At 44.8% G+C, this 24138-nt stretch overlaps 2 protein-coding genes across 4 annotated transcripts; one reads left to right on the plus strand and one right to left on the minus strand.

Annotated features, from left to right (window-relative positions):
* Positions 1-1487: 1487 nt before the first annotated feature.
* On the plus strand, positions 1488-14652 carry LOC111836398 (actin-binding protein WASF3-like). 2 transcript variants are annotated; one of them, XM_023797635.2, is made up of 9 exons: positions 1488-1808; positions 9157-9314; positions 9566-9700; positions 10785-10938; positions 11025-11142; positions 11562-11737; positions 11953-12228; positions 12336-12718; positions 12948-14652. In XM_023797635.2, exons 2-9 carry the CDS (start codon positions 9182-9184, stop codon positions 13103-13105), a joined length of 1533 nt encoding a protein of 510 aa, XP_023653403.1. In that variant the 5' UTR covers positions 1488-1808; positions 9157-9181; the 3' UTR covers positions 13106-14652. The 2 variants fall into 2 exon arrangements, with proteins under 2 accessions (XP_023653403.1, XP_023653402.1); XM_023797634.2 differs by having other exon boundaries at positions 1490-1808; positions 11025-11148.
* Positions 14653-15224: 572 nt separating this feature from the next.
* On the minus strand, positions 15225-22558 carry gpr185b (G protein-coupled receptor 185 b). Of its 2 annotated transcripts, none has more exons than XM_023797650.2 (2): positions 22163-22558; positions 15225-21122 (listed from the first exon to the last, which is right to left on the minus strand). In XM_023797650.2, the coding sequence occupies exon 2, from the start codon at positions 21118-21120 to the stop codon at positions 20125-20127; it is 996 nt and encodes a 331-aa protein (XP_023653418.1). In that variant the 5' UTR covers positions 21121-21122; positions 22163-22558; the 3' UTR covers positions 15225-20124. The 2 variants fall into 2 exon arrangements, with proteins under 2 accessions (XP_023653418.1, XP_023653419.1); XM_023797651.2 differs by having other exon boundaries at positions 22043-22558.
* Positions 22559-24138: the final 1580 nt, after the last annotated feature.

A 24138-nucleotide genomic window follows, 5' to 3' on the forward strand; every position in this document is an offset into this window, starting at 1 on the left:
CAGCACGCAAGCAACCACGCAGCGCTGGACAGAGGAGCCGGTAACGGTGCGGGGGTGCTCAACCCATTTTACAGATACTCCAGCCAACTGTAAAGAACTCACTGGTAACCAGTAAAGGCACCAGATAAAGAATGAGATTTAGGTTTATGGTGAATCCATATCCTCAATCAGTTACAAGCACTACCGCCGAGAGAGAGAGAGAGAAAGAGAGAGAGAGGACAGTTGCAGCAAAGGCCAGGTGAGAGATTAGTCAAAGTGTCAGACCATGGGTGCGAGGAATTATGGGACAGGTGCATAATATTACAAAGTTAATGTTTCCTCTTGTGAATATTGAAGTAGGATGATGGTGTAAGAATGTGCCAAGGAGACAGGTAAAGTACAGAGGGTGAAATATGAAATAATCACATAATGAAGAGATGCGACTGATATTTATTAGTCATCTCTAGATTGACGGGAACTTGGCTGCGACCTCGCTTTCCGCTCCAACACCGCATCATGATGCTCAAATCATGTCGTTATATAAAAAAGCGGACAGTCATCGCATGGGACAGATGAATGCCCGGTTCTAGTTTAACTTCAAGGTAGCTTTGGATTAACAAATAACTAAACCCCCAACTTTAGGCCACTTACACTTGAAGAGAAAGAAAATGAGGCATGGACCTATTTCCTGGATTATTTTTAATTTTGTGTTTAGATGTTTGTTATTTAGGACAGCACTGTTGTCTCACTCTGTGTTTGAGGAGCTCGCGTGTCTTCCCTGTGTTAGACAGTTTTCTTTCTGTTACTCCTGCATCCCCCTAGAGTCCGAACACACTCCAGTGGGATATTTAGCAACTTTGCCCATAGCTCGTGACTGCGTGTGAGCGTGCACATGTGTGCCCTTCACTGGACTGGCATCCCTTCCAAAGTGTACCGCCTTATGCCATATTCTACCCGGAATTAGCTCCAGTCCTCCACCCCCTATACCACCACCCACCAAGTCGTTGTAGGATGGATGGAATTCGCTATTAAATTAGGAATAATAAAAACAATTGAAAGGAAATTATAGAATGCGTTTAATTAACATCCTCGTTGTTTTAAACAACTGACAATCACAAAAATCTTGGTTTCGGTGCGGATGTGGGATACATGTTGTCACCGCGTCCTCCGTGATGTATTATTTGACTGTCGTTGTATAATTAAATTTGCATTGGGGTCAACATTAATCTGTTAGTAAACGAGCGCTTTAAACAAAAAGTCATTGTTTTTGCTTCGTCTGATTAAAAAAATAAATTTCAGTGTAGAATAGATGCTATTGATTGCATCGTCTTGGTCTTTTGTGTCGCCTATAGAATAAAGAATACAAAATCATAACGATAATTCCAGCATTAATTAGGAGATCCTCAGATAACGTAGTCGCCTCAATACTGGGGTGCCTCTTATTATTCCCTTTCGAGATGCGGTCGAACGTGTGACGAATCCGCCTCGGCCCCATGTGTGACCGGAGCGTACATGCGTGTGTGGATCTCCGCGCTCCGCCGGCCGGGTGGGTAGGTGGGCGCCGGGCGCGCATGCGCGATGGTCTCTGTGCTGCAGATCGCTCCCTGAAAAGGCGACGCTGTCAGGGAAACACACATGCAGAAAGAAGGGGTCCCACATTTCTGGAGTGCCCTCCATTCCTGCTAGCTGGTGATGCAAAAATCACTCCTCTGCGTATCTCCGGCGCCGGATTTCTCATGTGTCGCTGTTGAAACCGAAATCTGAAGAGCGAGAGAGGAGAATTTTCAAAATCAATATAGGACGAGAAAAAAAACGCCGACCACCAACAGGTAAACCGAGGGTGTTTTTGATTTCTTTCTCATCCATCCGGAGTTTACCCAGCCCCGAAGCTCGCTTGCTTCATGCATTTCGCAGGGGATGCGCGCATTACGCCGTGCGTGTGAAACCTGCAGCCGTTTGCAGCGTCAGTCTCATTTCGATCGGATTTTATTGTCCGCTGGCTGTCTGTGGAGCATCACGCCGGAAGGCTTATTGTCATTGTGCGCGAGACGGGTTTTGGGAAGGACTCTTATGTGGATCCGTGCGATGTTCGTACAATGGTGCTAAAACACGTATTCCGATCGAGTCCACCCTGATCCCTTATAGCAGGATGCGATACGCGGGCTGCAATGGACGGCGTGCTGCGCAAGGGAGCCACATTACAACGCAAAGCTATAAAATGCTGTATTAATGTAGATATTAGCCAGTGTTCTGTTTTAACACATGTAATCGGCGGTGATTAAATTGCCTACTACTCTATATATTTAGGTGTCTTTGTTTTGCGTTTTGCCGTGTGATAGTAGTATTGGCGGTTGGAGTGGTCAGAATAGCTGCGTAAAACGCAGTAATCTTTGCTTTTATCGGTTTTTACGTGAAATGAAACCAGATCCTTGTTAATTTCGAGATTCCTTTCGTAGAGATTATGGAGAAACGAATCATGCCGTGCGGCTTGTACAAATCCCGTTATTCCTGTATTGGGTGTATAAGATTTTTTCCCCCATCGCCCTTCCTCGGTGAGGGAAATTTCGGAGGCCTATGGATAGGTTGATAATCGGGTTGCTTAAAACGCTGTGCAATGTTTCCTTTATTAAGTGGAGCACATTGAAACGAGAGTGAAGATCCAGAATGAACAGCTGTATTGACCGATGAGCATCAGTGGATGATAACCGAGCTTTCAACAAGTACGGCGATATTTGCAATATGCGAGTCGACATGATTGTAGGCTTGTTCTAGAGCAACACTTTCATTTTCCTATCCGAATATGAGAAAATAACGTGGAAAGAAATGATTGCTTTGACTATGTTGATGAAAGCACTCTTTCATTATTCACATACATAACCTTCAGTGTTCCTTAATATTATCATCAATGAGTCTTTGGATAGTGTTCAGTAATTGAAAATAATTCACGCATAAATATGCATGAGGGCTTAAATATTAATGAACGAGGGCATTACTTAACAAGAACTTCACTGAAATACTAAAGCTGAGATGCAGCTCCGAGGTCTTCCATAAGGTGATCTTCTCCTAAACCACCCCTTAATGGCACAGCTATGGCCAAAATCCACACAGGTGAAGGCAGAGGTACCACCCGGTCGTATAAGAAAGTCACACTGTAAAATAAAGCCCTTCTGAAATGAGTGAAGCATGCCCTGTTGACTATGGCTCTCATCACAGTTGACCACACAATTTACCGTGGCCAGGCCAAACCAGGATGTACGGCAGATGGTGTGGTGGGCAAACAATCGGAGCCGACCCTTCAGCAGCATATTTAGCTCCTGTGATGGGCCCTCGCTCTTGGACCTTAAGCGCGGCTCTTAACCCAAATTACCACCTTTTTGTAAAATGATGATCATCATTGTAAATTGTGAATCGTAACATTGGCAGTTATGCAACTGGGGCAATCGTAGTTTTAATAATAGTAATAATAATAAAAATGAAAATAATGGATTAAGGTTATGTCAGCAGAGACATTTTCATGGGATGCCCGTGGGTGCATAGAAATATGACTTAGTGTTGCTTAGAGTCGTCAAAGCTTAGATTAAAATTTCATATACTTTTCTATTTTAATAATTTTCTGTATTGCTAAACTGTGAAGTATAGCAGAACATTTTCTGGAATCTTAACCGAAAGGAACTTAACCAAAAAATGTCTCTCCATTGTGGCTGGGATGCAGGCAAACAGCAGTTGGTCCCTGACATCACAACATGTAGATTTTGTGTTCTTCATTAGAGAGAAACGAACACAGCTCTGATGTGAGATGTGGTTTCAAAGAATGACATCACTTCCAGAATGACATCACTTCCCTTAAAGCTTCAGAGATACTTCATTCTCTGATCTCAGACCACAGCAGCATTGTCATAGGACCTCAGTGGGTTTTTCTGTTTTTCTTTTTTTTTTTGAGACTTCTCCCTGCTTTTTAACGACAGTGTGAGTGCCCTTCTATGAGAACTCTGGAAATGGTAGTCCTGGGGGTAACCATTTATGGGGATAGGGGAGGATTTGCATGAATAACCTTGTCTGGGTTAAAAAAAAACCCTCTAAAAACATACTATAATTGATGATATTCCCTCTGCTTGTTTATTAAGCTGAAATAAGGTTTCTGGCAGGGCGGATGTGGCTAGTGGGAGCCCACAGTAGGTCTTCCGCTGGAAAGCCTTGGAGAAATAGTTATGTAACCATTATCGTTGTGGGATCTACGTTCACGAGTGAAATGCGGACAGTCACCCTACGCTGTAATTCAGGACCTGGAGATGGATCAAAGTGAGCACCTGCCTGCTCTCCTTTCCTGTCTGTGCATTTCTTAAAGGATACCTTGCATATTTTGGCTAACTCCATCTGAAAGAGCCAGGCCTCTTTCCTTTACGGCCACCCCACGGATTGAACTTAAGCCAGTGCCCATGTCTTCTCATGAGGCTGTCCAGCCTGCTGAATCCCCCGTCCGGGTGCCCGGTTATGACTCGGTGGCAGAGCGGCCTGCCGCTGGCCCGTCACCTTGCACAGACATGTCCTGTCTTTGGTTTGCTGTTAGCAGCCTAATTATAGCGAACGTGTGCCTTTAAAAAGCAACACGGTGGCCTGTATTACCCGGGCTGTGTCACACTGCACACGTCTTTCCTGCAGTTTCAGCTGGAGAGGAGCTGCTAGTAAACTAGTGATTGCGGAGGTTGATTTGTCCAAGTCTGGGGGGATTTGATGGTTTGCAGTGGTTACTTACAAAGGCCTGGCTTCTCTAGTTTGCTTCAGATCAGTAGCGTCTGACCTTCTTCACAGTGACAGCTACCCTAAGTAGTGATGGTATATTTTGCCAGTTCATGGGGATCCCCTTTGATAGATTTTGCTGATGGGGGGGGGGTTTCCCCTTTGGAAGGTTTTGTGCATTGCTTCAGATAATACTGTGTAATTGTGTAATTGTAATAAAATGACACCCCGTTATCGTTGTTCTTAGTAGAATTGTTTAGCTTTTAGATGTCTAGAATTTAATTTAGTTTCCCATTTGTTTATTTGTTGCTTGCTTGCTTGAATTAGGCCATGAAGTGGATCAGGGCATTTCCATGGCGATCAGCCTCATGGCCATGTGACCTAATGGAACCTGGCCCCACCCCCCATGCATGTGTGGGAGTCAGCCATCATGGAGCTGTGGGCTGGCTGATTGCAGATGGTCAACACATTGAATTGTTTTGATGGGGGGTGGGTGGATGCATCCTTACGTAAGATGTGTCTGGGACTGGGTACAGGATCACAGGGGCAGACATTAAAAATGTCACAGACTTATATTTGTGGACCGATGTGATTTTTTTGTGCCTAGAAAGGGTTTTTTTCTGTATAGCTCTGTGTGGTAAAGCTAAAGAAGTGTGAAAACCATAATTAATTGTAAAAAAATCCTTGGGATCAGGCTTCATTTGTTCATGCCCTATTAAAACTTAGCACAGTTAGCCAGTAGATGCTAATGGATAGCATCGTTAGCGCTCGCGTGCTAGCCGACGACACCATTAGCAAGCTACCGCTGGCACAGAGCACCGTTAGCAAATGCATGCTAGCATAGTTAGCATATGCGTGCTAGCAAAAAAACGTTGTTAGCGCGTACGTGTTAGCGAATAGCGAGGTCAGCATTTCTGCTGGCATGGGGAGATGGGTTTTTCTCTCCTCCTGGACGATGATGCTGCACATACCATGTTCTGTTACACAAACACTGAATACTCACACGTCTCCGGTGCCACAGCCCATTTGTATGTTTGTCATTTTCCTTGAGCTCCGTGTCAGAAAACTCCCCGAAAGGGGCTCGCTCGGGCTGGTTGTGGTGTCAGTCGGCCGTTCCGGTCTTTGTGTTTCTGCTCAGGCATGCGGCTCCTCTGCTGTCTGCCTCCCAGGGACACGTCTGAAGGGAAACCATGGCAACACTTTCTTCGCGCCTGGGTAGTGACACTCATTCTGCGCTCTCCATTCCGGGCCTTTTTGCATAAGACGGATTTAAGATTTGCAAATGAATGAGCAATCATACTCCACTGCCGTTTAATTATCTTCCCTGCGATAAGCTGTTTTCGGAGCCCTTCGGGGTGGAGACATCCGGGTTGCGTAGCAGGAATGAGGTGACACCGTGGGTTAAAAAAAGGGGGTGAAGCTTCTGACTCATCCAGAATCAAGAAAAAAGGGACCTGTGAGGTCACACTGTGTCCGTCCATGACAGCCAGTCCGTAAGGGTGGCCGGAGATGTCATGCCAGCCCCTAATAGGATGGTGTTCTTGGGCAGCCGAGCATGTGATGGCCTGCTGTCGGCTCACAGCTGCCCCTGCCCTTGTTTTCTTGCCGCGACCCCATTGTGCTACCCTCCCCCGTGCAGCCAAAGCCGCCAAACAGCTGGTGAGAGACGGCCTGTTTCGGGCACGAGCGGTGGGCAGCTATAGGTGGATTACAACCCCGCTGGGTGGGGGGCTGGGAGGGGGCTTAATCGGGGTCTGGGTGTCAGACTGCGTGGTGTTTTTTGGGCCAAGGATTTGTTCCGAATCATTTTGTACTCCCTCCCTTCAACAAGTGTAAGGATAAAGAGGCTGCTGTCTTTCAGAGTGGAGATGGCAAGTGTGCAAGGGAGTGAGGCCTTGCTCCCTACTCCCTTAGTAGCTGTACTGATGAGGCCTTGCTCCCTACTCCCTTAGTAGCTGTACTGATGAGGCCTTGCTCCCTACTCCCTTAGTAGCTGTACAGATGAGGCCTTGCTCCCTGCTCCCTTAGTAGCTGTACAGATGAGGCCTTGCTCCCTACTCCCTTAGTAGCTGTACTGATGAGGCCTTGCTCCCTACTCCCTTAGTAGCTGTACTGATGAAGCCTTGCTCCCTACTCCCTTAGTAGCTGTACAGATGAGGCCTTGCTCCCTACTCCCTTAGTAGCTGTACTGATGATGGATGCTGCAATGAGGCCCCGCTCTCTACTCCTTTAGTAAATGTTCTTTGGAGTCATGTAGATACAAGATGAGCACAGAATGTTTCTGTCTGTAATCTGTTAGTCTGCAATTAGCAGATGTGCGCCTCCAGATCGGTGTGTCACTTCTAATCAGAGACACATGCAGAGACTCATTCACAGTCTTGCACACACAGTTAATCATTCATTCATTCATTCATTCATTCCTTACACACACCCTCGTATTCCATAGTTATCAGTTACGCACCAATATGCGCATACACCCATCACACCCTGACACACACATCAGTTCTCTCATACATTCTGACAAACTAGAATCCTTAAAAATACAACACACACACACACGTACACAGACCTGTATTCATATCTTTGTGGGGATAGACCAAGTCCATTCATTTCTATGGGCAAAACCCTAATCCCTACAATCCTGACCTTAACCCCCACCCTAACCCTAACCTAACCCTAACCCTAACCCTAACCTTAACCATAAGTAACCAACCCAAATACAAGACTTTTGTCATATTTAGTTTTTTTTTATTGCATTGACAGATTTTTACAAAATCAAGTTTCCCCTTATGGGGATCAAAAGACTGTCCCCAAAATGTCAAAATAACAGGTTTTTATCACATTGTGGGTACATTTGGTCCCCACAATGTAATGTATATCTGACCCACACACACGCATGCCTACACACAATTCATGACACCAGGCTTAGCTTTCCGCTGACATCTGTGTCCCTCCCATTCCCCCCCCCCCCCCCCCTGGTTGCTAGGCATTGTCTTTTTTACTTGGGCCAGATCCCTGGAATTCTGCAGAGACGATGCTGCTGTGCATTCCTGCCGCCTCTCCCACGCTCTCGTCCTCCACTTATGCATTATTCATGGCGGCATAATCGCACTTAGCATAATTAGCCACTGGATTTGCCAGGGCGGTATAAACATTGTTCGCCTGCACCGCCTGTGTAGTTTACCACAGGTCTGTGTTTTCCTCTTAATATGCGTTTGGAATATGATCTTAATTATATTCGGAAGTCTCCTGCTGTTAAGTTATTGGGATGATAGAGAGGTTCAGTCATGTTCCTCTTGCTGGGGGGTGATGCGTTTCCTGGCCGTGGTTTGTGCACCTTTCTGATCATTCCCACCATCTTTCCCAGTCATCATGTCTCTTCGAACATCTGCTTTTGTGTTGGGACCCCAGATGTTCCATCTTGGCCTCAAAGCCGCCTCACTGGCATGAATTGGATTTAGCTTCTTTTTTTTTTACCCACCGAAAGAGGAGAGCAAGCAGTTTAGCGAATGCTAACGGTGCAGCTGTCGAATGTCAAACGCAAAGGAAGGAAAAATAAAATGTATCGGTTAGCATCTGGCTGGTGGCCAATCAAGCAGGAGCTGAATGAGGTCACAGGATTCACCCCCCCCCCACCCCCTCCTGCTGGGCGAGCTGCGGTGCATCAAGGGCTCATGAGGTTTACACGCTTATCGACGGTAACCATATATGTTTTATGAGGCATGTTTCTCTTTACGACTTTAACAAAATGGCATATCGGTAAAATCAAGATGGCATCCATACTGTGGGATGTAGAAACTTCCTTTTCGACTGTCCGGTCTCAGCTGTGTGAACAGAGCTGCAGACGACACCATGCAGAATGTGGTTGGGTTGATGACTTTTGAGGAGATTTCTGCCTACTCTAGATCGATTCAACACAACCACTTTGGTACATTAGCATAGTGGCAGGAATGTGTGTTTCCTGACTTTGGCAGTACATCGCTAAAGAGCGCTTTTAGTAATTGTGGCGGAATATTAATAGTATTAATAATCAACACAGCGATATCAGATATTAATCACTGGCCTGTAATGAAACACTCAATTTCCAGAGAAAATTTCTGCTATATTAAAAATTATTTTTAAAAATCTGTCAAATTTTCTAAAAATCAGGTAAGCATCATGGACACAAATCCAGCTTTGTGTCTGTCTGTCCACGGTGTGTCTGGTAAAGTTTAACTTCATTACTATTAAACATGTCTTTCCCTAAGATCACATGCAACTGAATTACTGAATGAGGCTTAACCAGCCACAACTACTAACTTAAACATCCAGAACCCCTAAAATTTGACATTTTCGGTTATTTATTAGGATACTAAACAGATACACGGGATATTACCTGTGTCCCCACAGCTGTGACGTCATTTGACATAACTGTTTCTTTCCTCACGTTTGCAACACCAGGTGAGAGCGGAGAACAGAAGCAGCTATGCCTCTGGTGAAGAGGAGCATCGAGCCGCGGCACTTGTGCCGGGGCGCTCTGCCAGAGGGCGTAACCAGTGAACTTGAGTGTGTCACCAACAGCACGCTGGCAGCAATCATCAAGCAGCTCGGCAGCCTGAGTGAGTCTGCCACCTTCTGGCAGGAGGACTGAAGTGCGGCTATCCACTTACGCACATTCATACGTAGGATGCCAGCCTACAAGTTATCGACTAGAATTCCTGCTCCAACCCTATATGGTCATGGGATGAGGAACCCAATAGGTCTAGCCCTGCAATGCTGGAGTTCCATCCATGTACCCGCCTTGTAGGAGCTGCACCAGTGAGAGAAACGTGCAGTGAGTAATACGTCTCTTTCCCTGTCTGTGTTGCAGGCAGGCATGCGGAAGACATATTTGGGGAATTGTTCAATGAAGCCAACAGCTTCTACATGCGGATGAACAGTCTGCAGGAAAGAGTGGATCTCCTGGCTGTGAAAGTCACACAGCTGGACTCCACTGTGGAGGAAGGTGGGTGGGGCCAGTTTTGTTGGGGGGTTGTGGTCTACAATGTAGGGGCATTGACTGGAGTGAAAGGTACCGTGCCAGACGTATTTACGGCATTCGTATTTTGAACACGGTCAGTTTGTTATCCGGAAGGCAACTGTTTATTGCACCCTTAAAGAAGATAGATCAACGATTCTATAAAATGTATATCTGTGTAAATGAGTTAAACTTCTAAATTTGGATAATAGCATCAAGTAACAAATTAGTGATTATTGCAAGAATGAATTTGCCCTGGTTATGTAAGATAGAGAGAGAAGCTTGTAACCGTGGATGAGTTTCTATCAACCTAGTGAATTGTGCGACAGTTTCACTGAGGTAAAAATAGCCTTTATTCGGGAGGCGGTGGGTGGGTCTGTACCACAGACAGCACCATAAATGGGGGATGGAAATATGTGGGTGGGTTAGCAAATAGTAACTCAGAAAGGGGGGGGGGGCTGGTGAACTGTACCATGCATCTACAGGGAGTGCTTAAGGTGCCCCCTTAAAGCCAGTGCAACTATGATTTAATTCTCCCCAATGAAAGGCAAGATTACAGCTGTTCCTGGTCAGCAAATCACTGCATTTGGCCCCGCCTCCAAGATCATCCTATAGGACACTAGTTTTAAAGCCCCGACCATGTTAGGGATGACTGAAAACTCAAAGCTTCATCTGCACTGATGCCTTGGCTCACTAATCCAAATTTCATAACACAGCTTTTACTTCATATTTAATGATCTCCTCTCTGTTTAGCTGCTTGTTCTGTGTGTTTAAAGCCTTCCAGTTGCGCTACGCAAAATGAAAACGTAATTTTAGTGTTTAACAGACCATTCAATCAATGTAAATGGGATGTGGAATTGATTTTACGTTCCATGGAAAGTTTAATTTTGAGCATGAGCCCTAATAAAATGCATTTTATATTGTGGGTTTAATTAATATGTTCGCTCTCCAGGTATCCAGTTAAGTCCTTGCCAGCGGGTTATAGTTTGGTGTCTGCGACCTTCTGCATGTTTGAGTGTGTGTGCGTATGGATGTGTGATCAACGCCCGTCTCCATCTGTGTGCTTGCACAGTGTCTCTTCAGGACATCAACATGCGGAAGGCCTTCAAGAGCTCTACCATTCAGGACCAGCAAGTGGTTTCCAGGACGTCCATCCCGAACCCTGTCATAGAGCGCTATCAGGACTGCGACAAGCCCCCGCCCCTCAACATCCTCACCCCATACCGGTGGGTTTTTCTCACCAAAATCTACAGCCCTCGTGTCAGCGCCAGGTGTGTTTGCTGCCCCCTGCTGACTGTGTCCCACACTGCAGGGATGACAAGAAGGATGCCCTCAAGTTCTACACAGATCCGTCTTACTTCTTTAATCTGTGGAAGGAGAAGATGCTGCAGGCAACTGAGGACAAGAGGAAGGAAAAGAGGAGGCAGAAGGTGAGGGTGAGTGTGTGTTAAGTATAAATATACATACCGGGGGGGGGGGGGGGGTGGGGGGTTTTGCGTGTTGAGCTCCCTGAATGCACTGCAGTGTTCAGTAAACCAGTAGCTCCATTTCAGAGGCTCTGCTGCCTCCTCTTTTTACCACAAGATAACCAGCCTCTCGTTATTGGGCTGCAGTCTGCCCCCCCACCCAAGCTGACTGCTAGCTTCATTTATGGTGAATGAGGTTGGGAGGTTATTAATATTGTAAACGTCCTTCTTTTTCTAAATATCTCTGACATTAAAGAGATGCCCACACAGACCCAATATCCACTTATTTTTGGATTTTCTAAAAAATCTTTTTTTTTTTTTGTAATTAGGTCTCTCCTCCCTCCTTCCCAACCTCTCTCTCTCTCTCTCTCTCTCTCTTCCAGGAGCAGAAGCAAGTGGAGGACCCGAGTCGCGAGGTTAAGAAGGTGCGGAAGGCACGGAACCGGCGCCAGGAGTGGAACATGATGGCGTACGACAAGGAGCTCCGCCCGGATACGCACTTCACGCCATCGCCCTACCACGGGATGTCCTCAGAGGGCTCCCTCTCGCCCGACAGCAGGTGGGCACGTCCCCAACCCGGCTGCGGTGACCCCTGGGCTGCCTGACTCGCTGATGCCCTCTACTGTCAAGCTGTAGATTATTATTATTATTATTAGTCAACAACATAAAGCCGTATATTTGACTGACTATTATTAAATCGTACTGCAATGTCTCTTTTGATTCTAATGCCATTGCTGCATCCATAACAGAGTGATATATTCTGCCCCCCCCCAGGTCCGTGGCCTCGGATGTGGGTGACCGGTCCTACCCTGCCAGCCCCAACCATCCTGCCCAGCAGGCCGGTGCCTCTGGCGCCCACTCAGTAACGGAGGGCAGAGAAATGTTGACGGCCCCCTCCCAGACCCAGTCGCTGGACCGCCCCTTCCGGCCGGCCGGCACCGCCCCCAGCGGCAGGCAGAACTCCCTGGGCCGCGTGCAGCCCCCCCACGCTGCCCCGCCTGTCGACTCTGCCCTCAACGGCCCCCGCTCGCAAGCGGTCAAGGATTACGGGTTGGTGCCCATTCACAGTCGTCCATGCCGAGTAATTGATTGATTAATCGATCGATTGATTGACAGCCAGCGTTTTGTGCTTCAGTCTGTGTGTTTCTGCTCCACAGGAGCCAGCAGATGCCCATGCCCGAGTACTTCGTGCCCCCGGCCCCTCCCCCACCGCCGCCCCTCATCCCGTCCGCCCAGACAGCCTTCGACAGCCCGGCGACGCCCCCCGCCTTGCCCCCCAGTGCGGTGGCTGCCATGTCCCGACCCTACACCCCATCCCCCCCTCCACCTCCCGCCTCCTACGTCCCATCTCCTTCCCACCCACCCTCTGGCGGCCCACCCATGGCCCCCCCACCCCCGCCACCGGGGCCCCCAACCCACGCCTTCTCTCCGGCCCGCGCCGTGGTCCCGCCTGCTGGTGAGCCAATGCCCAGGAAGGGCCAGGTGCCGCTGATCCCCATGAGTGACGCCCGCAGCGACCTGCTGGCCGCCATTCGCAGAGGTGAGTGGGTGGGATCCATGGCCATCCCAATGCATGATGGGATTTCCCGGGTTCGATGCCTGCAGTCAATTAATTTGATTTGTCTCTGGCTCACATAAAGAGGAGAAGGACAGTTTTAGATGTTATTAATCGCAGGCAAAACGTAAAACATTCGTACAGCATACAGCTCTGCCCCCCTGTACAGCTACCAGTTTGCAGAAGCAGGGGATTCTGGTTATTTTTTCACCAGGCATCCAGCTGCGGAAGGTGCAGGAACAGCGTGAGCAGGAAGCCAAGAAGGAGCCGGTGGGCAACGATGTGGCCACCATCCTGTCACGCCGCATCGCCGTGGAGTACAGCGAGTCCGACGACGACTCGGAGCTGGACGAGAATGAATGGTCCGACTGAGGAAGACGAGCGGCCGCAGGGGGAGGAAGAGGCCGGGCCTGAGCTGCTCTCAAATAGCCTCATTATCACTTACTCTGTTAACACCCTTATAACTCAGAGGGGAGAAGGGGGGGGGGGGGGGTCCAGGCCGACACTCTCAAAGGCATTTGTGTATACACTCACACTAACAACACTGATACAGTCTCAGGCACGAGGTGGAATAGGCAGTAGCTGAGATATTAGGGAGCCCTCTAGTGGGGATATGAGGGCGAGCAAGATCCATTTAACACCAGACACCATGTGCTGTTGAAGTGTATATTGTATACAGTATTTATGGTTAAAACATCTGGGTTCTGCCGGACCAGTCCAAGTCAGCTGCCAAATAAAAGGCACAGAATCCATGATCATGTCCAAAATTTAGGCAACGTCCCCCCTCCTCCCGAGAGCCCCTCTACCCTCCTCAAAGAAGTTTTGTCCTATTAAAGTGACCTCATTCCGCATCCCAATGTCGAGCCATTTTGATAGCTCCCCAGTCGCGGTTTAATTTACAGCTGCCTGTACATACAAATACAACGATTCCGGGGGGAAAAATCTGGAGAAGGCGTCGGCGATGTCACGCCTGCACATTTGTAAACCAGCCAAACATCGACTGTACTGAATTAGTCCGAAAACCTTCTGAGATCGTCGCAATGCTTATGTATAAAGCATCCAGCTCGAACAATCCTCACATTCGCTCATATGAGAGCAGCAGGGAGAGCTGCCAGACGAGGACTAAGTACATCTACGATAAGATTAAATCTCTGTGTGTGCGTGTACATGTGTGTCCATCAGGAAACGATTAGTTAATATAATTATTTAATCAATATAAAGCACAAACTGTCTCGAAAGCGTTCTGCCTACGTACCAAACGAAAAGAGGAAGAGCCCCGCTACCCCGGTGTTGTGTAATTGGGCATGCGGTATATCCATTCCCACCAAAAAAAGAAATGCTTTTTAAGTGTGTGCTAGCGGAGCATCGATGCCCAGCATGTTAAAACATCGATTTTAGGTTTAATTAAAAAACATGCGGTGGCTCTGTAAAGCTAGAATTTCTGCAATCACACAGCTAACATTTAATGTAAGTACACTGGTCACGAACCTATATGTAAATATGTACACAGGGCTGCCATTTAACACTTCGGTGACTTTCGATGCCCCGTTTTTTCCTTTATTTCAGTACCGGCTAAGATGTATTTCTCTGTGCGTCTCGGACAGTGACGGTGAGGCTTAAGCCGGGCAGGGGTCTGAATCTCCGTTTCGTCGTCGTTGTTTTAGTGCCGCCGGGATGTGTGAGAACTGGGACAGTGCAACTTCCAACTTTACTACTGAATTTACTCATCAACAGCTGAGATGTCTGTTTGGCCTGCATTTAGTAAGTATATTTTGTGTTCTAAATGAGACGTTGTATAGATTTTTGGTAAGACTGCTTGTAAAGTACCTTTATCTGAAGAACAAACGTGTATGTATCCATGGAGCAAAATATAGGTGATTATGCATGTGCGGAATACTAATAAAACATGGAAACACAAACATTTCGACCTTCATTCTTTCTTATCTGTTTGTTCTAGCTATTTAAGAATCAAATATATTTTGGTGTGAAATGAGTAAGAAATCTAACGCCGGTTACTTGGCCTGGATTTGAACGTTATTATCACCAGTTTTTCACCAGTGAGGATGAGAATCGAAGAGGAAAGGATGCACCCGCCTAATCAAAGAGAAACACTTTTATACCAGTTTTTACTAATACTGTTATACAATATCGCTTTACTGTGATATATAGGAGCGTTATAAGGTCCTGCTGAATTGCCTTGCATTGCCTAGCTGTCCTTGTCATCCGTGAATAAAACTGAACATGAATAAAACACTGATGCATTTACTTCCCTAGACAGCAGGTGGCGCTAATAACCACAGCGGGAGTACCGACGACTAACCGAAAGAAAAGTTTCCAGTACAGTTATTTTTGCCCGTCTGCGTTAAAATTGAAGTACAGGGGCTGGCAAAAATCCAAAAAAAAACCTCATAAAATACTCAATGACACACATTCCAGTCTCTGAACGTTATTTTTAATTGATAAAACTTTAATCTGTTTTTTTTTTGTCTGTTTTCATGTTTGCCGTAATAAAATATTTATATTTTTCAGCAAGTCATACACATCGTACATTCGACAGAGTGCAATGGTTTCTCCCCCCTCCCCTCCCCAGTCTTTTGTAAAGTGCATCTTGTATTTCATTATAAGTTAAATTTCACATCGAAAGACAATATCTATGTTAAGGTCACAGTTATAATCCTACTAGCTTCCCTCCCCCTTTAATTCAAATCTCTCACAAAACACATTTCAGGATATTATTTTTACACTCTCGGTGGTAGTTTTGAGCAAAATCACATTGAGATCAAGGTGACATTTTACATGGGGCGGAATAGCTGGAGACGGGGATGGTGGATTAAAAAAAAAGGTGAGGACAGAAATTCGTCTGTTTTTTAAATCGCCGTGAGTGTTTTCATGCATCCGTCATAAATGGGGTCCAAGTTTTTCTCCTTTTATAGCCCTGAATTTAGGGCAGTCTATTATGGCGTAGATTCAGCTCTGCTTCGGCCACTAGGCGGAAGGACGGTGCTATTTAGCGAGGAAAAAAGGGAATTTTGCCCTAAATTTCAGCACTTATTTTAGAACGGCTGGAAATATCCGTGAAAGAATTCCAAAGTAATACAGTCTTCGAGAAAATGACCTTATTTTTTATCGTCTGTATCTTTGTATTCCAACAGAGCAAAGGCATTAACTGAGACAGGCTAAAATGTCTAGCTTGCCTTTTTCATCATGCCAGGTGTATATTTCAGACTCGTTGTTTTCTCAGGGGGCAATATAAATCATTGGCAATTTAATCCATCTGAGTTCAACTGTGCTTCGTCCTCATTCCCAAGAACACTGGAAATTGAGAACCAGAATAAATTCTCTTGTCCCCAGACAGCTGTCAATGGCGATATGCCCTGCACCCCTCTGATACTTAATCCTATTGCCCCCCCCCTTGAAAACACAAAGACGGAGGCGGAGTAAATCTCGCTTCTTTTGACCGAGTCCTGATTGGTTAGCCTGCTGTTTCGCCTATTTCCTGCAGACCAATGGCTTTTGAGAGCTGGAGTAAAGCCCGCCCCATTTTATGTAAGTGCTGATGCAACGTGCACTTGGGCTACATTTTTTTACCGTTTCATCGTCACTTAGCATTTTTCTTTTGAAATTCAAACACCTTAAAAATAATAGTTACGTTTAAATTTCGATGGACAGATGAAGACACTTGAGAGAAGGTGGCACGTTTAGCATCTCCAAAATACAATTAAACTTATACGATATAAAAAAAAATACAGGTAACAATCACTCATGCACATTGACTATTTTTGAACATACCCTCTCGAGATAAATATAAAAATATAGATTCCAGCACAGCATTGCATAAGAAAGACAGCCACCGTTACCCTAAAACGTAAATATGGCACCCTAGAAACGTGTTTTTCATACAACACAACACATATCATCACAAAACATTAACGTCTGTCAGGACTAGGTGTAAAACCATGAAGGTTTGAGCAGCCTGCAGTGCTTAAACCAGGGCCGGTTGTTTTTGATCCTGTGGCTGAATCCTGAAGCTATCTTTTACCTGGAATGCCAAAAGGATCATGACTCTAGATGGAGAGAATTTGCAGAGATTCCGAGTCCCTCCAAGTTCCATCCCTGGTTTGAGTATTACTGGCCTGGTGGTTGGGGTAAGGTTTCTTAAATTGTGCACCTCACTGCTTCAGACACACACATATACCCAGAGAAGATTGCCACAGTTGTCATATATGTGATCTTTGCGTCATAACCTCATCACACGCTTGGCTCCAGCAGCATTTGGCGGCAACTGGACGTTTTTCTGCCAGCTAAGAGTTGTCTGCATGCAAAGACAGAACGACAAAGTACTCTCCCTGTCCTCCTTCTCTCGATCTTACCCAAAGTAGTACCATAGCAGCTGGCATATTCTGGCCTCGAATGATCGAGGACAAAATACCTCCATGTGAAGGAGAACAGGGGCTGGAGCTGTACTGGAATTCTCCATCCAATAGAGGCCGCCTATCGTCTGAGTCAGCTGCTGTGAAGAAGTTATGACTGCAGGTAGGCTAGCTGTTAGCGAGGCCAGAACCAGCCGACAAAAGGAGCAAAGAAACGGCCACTGAGGGTAAGCTTTTCACCAAAAGGGGGAGTCATGCAGAAATAAATCAACTGTTAAAAAATAGGTCACCGAAAGTTCTCCCGGTGGGGAAGATGCATGTGCACGCACACGCACAACCAGGCTCACATGCACTGTCCCACACAGTCTTTGATCCGCAGAGAATAAGACGCCACAAATGATGTAGCCGAGTCATAGTCCCACATAAAGGGTGTGAGAGTGAAAAGAACCTGAACATATTTTTTCCACACAAGAAAACAGGCCACTCACTCAACACACACTCACAACTGCCACAACTTTGTAATTCTGGTGCTTAAATATGTTTTTTTTTTCATCTTGTGAAAAGTTCATTAGCTCTGTTCAGAATGGAATTTGACATCTGTCAGAGGTCTCCTCCTGTTCGTACATTTTAATGAACACCCATATACACGGTGACACGTTATTGCAGGAACGCAGAAATAAGGCCAGACGAATATTTACAAACTCTGCGTGTCGCGACCAACACGGGACGTTGCAATGATCTTTTGCTGGTCCTCTTCAAAAGAAACGTTAAAAAAGCTTCTTTTTTGTATCAAAACGGTTACGTCCCGTATAGTACATCAGCATGTGTGCGCCATTTTAGAGTTAAGTCAAGTTTTTTCTCATCTTTTGGTAACAGCGTTGAATAACATAATTCTTAACATCTTCCATCATCGTGACCTTTTCGTAGAAAGAATGTAATGTTCAAATAATTGCCCTATGTCTATATTTTTCCAGGAAAATGCTACGTTTAAATTGCTGTCTCTTTAATCGGCAATCTAAACACTCGTTATCTGAGGTCTTTTTTGTGCTGTCACCTCTGCCTGTGCGTCTTACAATGACTTGGATTTTTCTTACAGTACAGTGGATACGTTAGCAGAAAACAGCACGGAGAAACGGTGAAATGTGACTACAGTCGCTTCCCCATGTCGGTAATCTGAATGTGCAGATCGTGATTCATGCCAGACATGGCCCTGCTTTAGAATGGCAGCTTAATTGTGATTTGTGATCTTTTCGCTGACACCGACTCTGCGGAGTGAAAACTCATTAGCTTCAGTGTTGAAGCCGCCGCGATTTACTGAGGCTGATTTTCTAATTATGGGTGGGTGGGGGTTATGGCCAGAGGCAGAAGAATTAACAAATTGAACAAAACGGTTTTCAGATACGGAGATATCATGTTCAGATATCGTATTCACTGTATTCTGTTTCTTTGTTAAGTGGTTAAATTGCGCTTGTGCCAAAATGCCTTACAGGATTTTAGAAGTTAGATTTCGTAAGAAAATATTTTGCTGTCGTTGCCTTTATGTCATTGTGTCATGGTCTATTCCCTTACCAAATGACTGGCATAGGGAGAAGCCGAGTCATATGAAAAAATACACTGTATCAGTATATATATATATATGAACTAGGCCTAATTTTTATATTAGTACTGCATAAAATTTATTCACCATTTCACATTTGACCAAATCGCCTACTGCTAAAAAACAGTATTCAGTGTTACCTATATAGGTCTATAGGATATTTTCTACACATTTTCTACTGTCTCCCTTAACCCTAAATAAATTAAGCGCCATTATGGTTTCGAAAACCAAATTTAAACATCTTCTCATAGAAGAATTAAAGTGACACCGCATGAAGGCATTTGTTGACAAAATTGACCCGACAACTTTACGTCAACCTCAACCCTAGACGTCTGTCAATTTGTGCGATCTTGGTTGCATCATTCCTTAATGGTGTATCTATGCCTACATCGAATCACCGAAAGTCTCACCATTTCGAAAAGCATGTCTACTGCTGTCCATGGTGCTGATGCGATGCCGTTTTGCGGCTGTGCTTTTGCGGCTCTTATCTCTTATCTTAGTTCTGCTTCCTCCACGTTTATCTTTGCATGCCTATACAGTACAAAGAAAAAGAGGAAGTGCGCATGCTATTTTCATTCTAATGTTTGGCCATTTTAAACGTGAAAGCCAATGTCATTAATAAGTCATTAATAAATCTCAAGTCAAATCCACCATTCTTTTCCATTTAGTTTGTGTGCCTTAAACTTCATTTCAACGGGTGCATTTAATAATTCGAAATGCCAAATGACCAAGGAGAAAATTCCTTGGCACGATAATAGTCTTACTTAATAGAGCATAAACTGGATTACGCATTGACGTGAAATTACCTCATTGCACGTCATTTTAAACATACAATTTTTTGGAACGACACTGACGTAATTGTCGATCAGATTAATTACAGTTTCGCGGCTAAGGCAGGAGTATCTTAAACTTAACTTGCTGCTTTCTGTGAAAACCTCTTGCAGGGTATTTAACACATTACCCTACATAAATGTTTTTGGTACTGAGAGTTTGGTAATTTTTTCTAATTATGACATTTATGGTTACCTTGATGCATTCGTACAGACTTACACAAACGAGGTCTTTAAAGACTGGCCTGCCTAGTACCCGTATCCAGCGTTTCACGTGTCTCTTTGCGCGACTCGAAGGACCTACATCCCGGCCAAATTTCACAGTTCATACCTCGACTTCGCATATATCCACATAGGTCTATAAAAACCGAATGGTCATACACATGTGGCTGTGTATTTAGATCCCGATAACCTGTGATCAGAATCGACTTGCAGGCAACTAGAGTAGAGTAGTCAGTTATTCACGCTTTCTCATGGTTACGCAAATATTAGTCAAATTTACACCGACCAAAACGTATACGTAATACAAGTGTGCATGTCGACCAAATAAAACACCGAGAATATGGCTGGCAATAATTATCACTTATACTGAGACTATACGTCACTTGACGTCCTTGGCCTTAGAGAGAAGTTTGTGGGGATACATCCACAGCAAGCCAGCCACAAGGACTTCTGAATGTCGGGGTTTCTGTAGGCGTAAATAATGGGATTGATGACTGAGTTGCAGGTGGCAGGGAGGACTGTGGCGTACGTGTATATAATTGGATAGCTAGAGTCCGCCACGATCGAGTACATGGCGAAGGGGATCCAGCAGATGGCAAACGTACAGAGTATGGCAGAAAGGGTCGACACGCCTTTAGTAGTGGATATGGCCATGAAGTGGTGCTGCACGGCGATCTGCTGGGCGTGGCGGAAAGCTATCTTGCAGATCTGTAAGTACAGCTGCATCATGAGCGCGAAGATGAGCAGGAAAGTTACCGCCAGTGCGACGGCGTTGTTCTTGGTGACCGGCCGACAAATGCTGCAGGAGGACTCGTCTCGCAGGCAGTTCCAGCCCAACAGGGGCAGCAAACCCAGCGCTATGCAGACGAACCAGATGAGCGCCACGATGACGTAGGTGAAAGTCACAGCTCGCTCCGTGTGGTAGGTCAGTGCGTTGTATAGAGAGAGGTACCTGTCCACGGTGATAGCCAGGATGTTAAGTACGGAGGCGGAGAAGGCGGAGATGAGCAGTCCAACGGAGATCAGAGTAACGAATTCCGTATTCAGCATGTATGTGAAGATGAAATTAAGTATAAGACCAAGCCCAGCTAACGTGTCCGCGAAGGCGAGGCTTCCTATGAGTATGTACATAGGCGCACGCAGGGTGGGCGTGTAAAATAGGATTGCAATCACGATGGCATTTTCACAGGAGATTAGTGTCCCTGTCACACAGAACGCAATGTCCCAGGGGCTAACAGCGATCGGTTGCTGCTCGGGTATCCGGACAGGTGATGAGTTTCGCGGGTCTAGGAGATTCCAGGTTCCAGAGGTGAAGGAAGATGTGTTTTGGATTGGGTTGCTCATTGCCGCAGCGAAAGAGTGAATCATAGCTGTGACATCGGGATGGGGGGGGGGGGGGGGGGGGGTGAGAAAGAGCGCGTGTCAGACAAGACAAGCAAGAAGAGTCAGTCAGAGTGTGTTTTTGAATGGAAAAATACAGAAAATACTGAAATATGAGGTGAACATATTTTTCCAGAACCTTTACATGTATACGTAATAGCCCATAGCTTATCCAGACATGCAGTAAGCAAAAATTAACAACTGTGTATAATAGTCGTCTCGCTTACGCCACTAAAATACTAAAGCCACATGCAACATAGATAACATTAACTATAAAGGTCGTTTGAAATGTGCGTTAAATCCTTTCTTGAATCCAATACCGTATCTTTAACAAATCATGCTTAGATAACACATTAAAACGGGGAAGCACAAATCACAAAGAAATGAAATGAATAAAATACAATAAGATTTAGCGCACTTGCCTTGCAAAAGAAATCATGCATTTTCCATGACTTGGATTATCATCAATTTTGTATTCCTTTGAATTGCTCTAAATGACACTGTTTAATCAAGTATCTATTTTTAGACGGTAGGTTTAAGAATAACAATCATGTGGGATTAAATATTTTCTGCCAGAGCTATTAATGACGTTGAATTTGTAACCATACTCTATTACATGCTTGACGCTGAACACAGACAGAAAACGCGAGAGCTAATTTTAAACTCAGCGTGCCAGCGTTTCATTCACAAATTTCCCTGCCGTTCATATACACACTGAAAAACGCGACTTATAAAGGACTCGGGGAGGTCACCGTCTGAAGCAAAACGGTGCAATTCCTTTAGACTGTATTGCATTCTTGTTTTGCATGCGCTGGATAAGTCGCTTGCGGTCCCCTACTATTCAACATTTAACGGACATAAAAAATCTGAACAGGAGTCAGCATTCGTGCGTATCACCTCCAAACAATACCTCGGTTGCATCAAGCTGCGATGCTCTGAAGAAAAAAAGATAAGCACAAACCGTGACAGGCACTTAAGCAGCGCGAGATGCAGATAGGAGACATATAAAGGGGTGAGAGATTAAAATTACCAGTTGCTTGTCTTCTTATTTTCTGCACGCCGTTGGGTAGATTTTTAATTTTCAATCGTAGAGTCCTTGGGAAATGCGCATTACTCCTTGGCTAACATTGCTAATATTGTTGGCAGTTGGCAGGGACCGCTACTCGGTTAATATCTACCCCCATTGGACGTGCCGACGAATCCCACATCTGACGTCAAAAGTCTTCACTATAGTCATGATGGTCTGTGTGAATCAGAGGCACTGTGGTCAGAATATCAATCAAAACGATAATAAAATAGCCTCGATTTTTATCAGCGAAGTAATATGACGACAGAATTTCATTGAAAGTCTTGTTTATATTCTGCCTCGCTCTTAAAGCTTGCGTTTTGGCAGGTGGACGTGTCATGTAGCCCACTGCTTTAAACGGTTAAGTACTGTCACGATCCGCTGCCGCCAACCCAAAGTCTTTCACTTAAAACAAAACAGGTCTTTGTGTACGATTTCACCTGGGGCTGGAGCAGTAATTAATGTATTTTACTGTAGAATGTCACAATTTTCGGTTTATATAGAAGATCATTTCAACCTGACATTTTTGTTTAGTGCCTGGGTCCACATCTAATCGATTTATGACGTAATTTAAAATCAGACGTTGGTATTTATAGACATGCAACAAACCGTTTCTATATTAAGTGAAAGTTATACTATATATATATTAAGTGAAAGTTATATATATATATATATATATATATATATATATATATATATATATATATATATGTGTGTGTGTGTGATGAAAAATGTAGTGTTGCGATTAATTTGCATTTCAGCATCTTTTAATTCATTTATGTGGTACGGTGACATGTTCCATGATTAGTGGGTTTAACTGTTTTAACTATTCTAGAAAAGCATAAATGCAATATTCTATGCAGATGTCAATGCTCTTATGTTTAATCAGTTACCAGTCTTGGCGTCTTTATAAATCACAACATGATAGACATGATCACGACAAATGCTTTATGTGGCACGATTGGAAGTCTCGTTTTGGTAGTTTGTTGATTTTACAAATATAAATTCTAATAGGCCTGCACAGTGGTCACCGCCGTCTCTTTTTATCGTTGAGAATAGATAAATTACGTGACGTGCCTCAGCCGGACAATTAGTAGGCCTATAAGTGTGAACTGAATACTAAGACACCGTTTGCTATTTCTCTCACCGGGTTCATTCATAATTTTTTTCCTTTACATAACAGAAGCCGTTATTAGGGTGAAGGGCACTCGACAACATCTGTTAGGCTACCAGAAAGGATGTTCTTACTATAGCAGATTCAACAGATACAAAGGTGTGATAAGCATCTGGAGCGATATTTGCATAATATTAATATTTCGGTGTGCGATGTCACACCAGCACGTTTTTTTTTTTCAAAAGGAATCATAAATGTTATTTTCTTGGGCACAAACACACACGTTATCTTTATGCGTATGAACAAACATGTTTGTTAATTTTAAAGTGCTTAAATTACACGAGTAGCACAATATATATTACTATGTTGTGTAGACAGAGAAATCCTGAGATTCCGAGGGCAAAGTGATTAAAAGTATAACTGTGTATATGACAGTAAGAAGACCAATATGACTTCAAATAACATTACAATCAACGCCCACTTAATCAACATCCAGTGTATCAGGGGTCCCCAACCATTTTTCCACGAGGGCTAAACTCCATCAGCAACACAATGCCAAGGTCCACTGTGTGAGAATTATCTATCGACGGTAAAATTGACCGACTGGGGGTGAAGGTGGGAATCGATCGCACTGTTCGGATTCAGTGAAGACCGCTGGTGCATATAGCGAGTCGATATACAGATAGGCCTATGGTAGATGCTAATTCCAGGTAATGTGCTCCACTGGGAAACAACATTTCCCACCGTGACCGAACACTTGACGTGGACTTAGTTATTTCAAGCAGGGAAAATTGGCTGTCTGGACAAGGATAGCACGTTTCCATGA

The sequence above is a fragment of the Paramormyrops kingsleyae genome, chromosome 10, assembly GCF_048594095.1.
Source record: "Paramormyrops kingsleyae isolate MSU_618 chromosome 10, PKINGS_0.4, whole genome shotgun sequence".
Classification (NCBI taxonomy): Eukaryota; Metazoa; Chordata; class Actinopteri; order Osteoglossiformes; family Mormyridae; genus Paramormyrops; species Paramormyrops kingsleyae.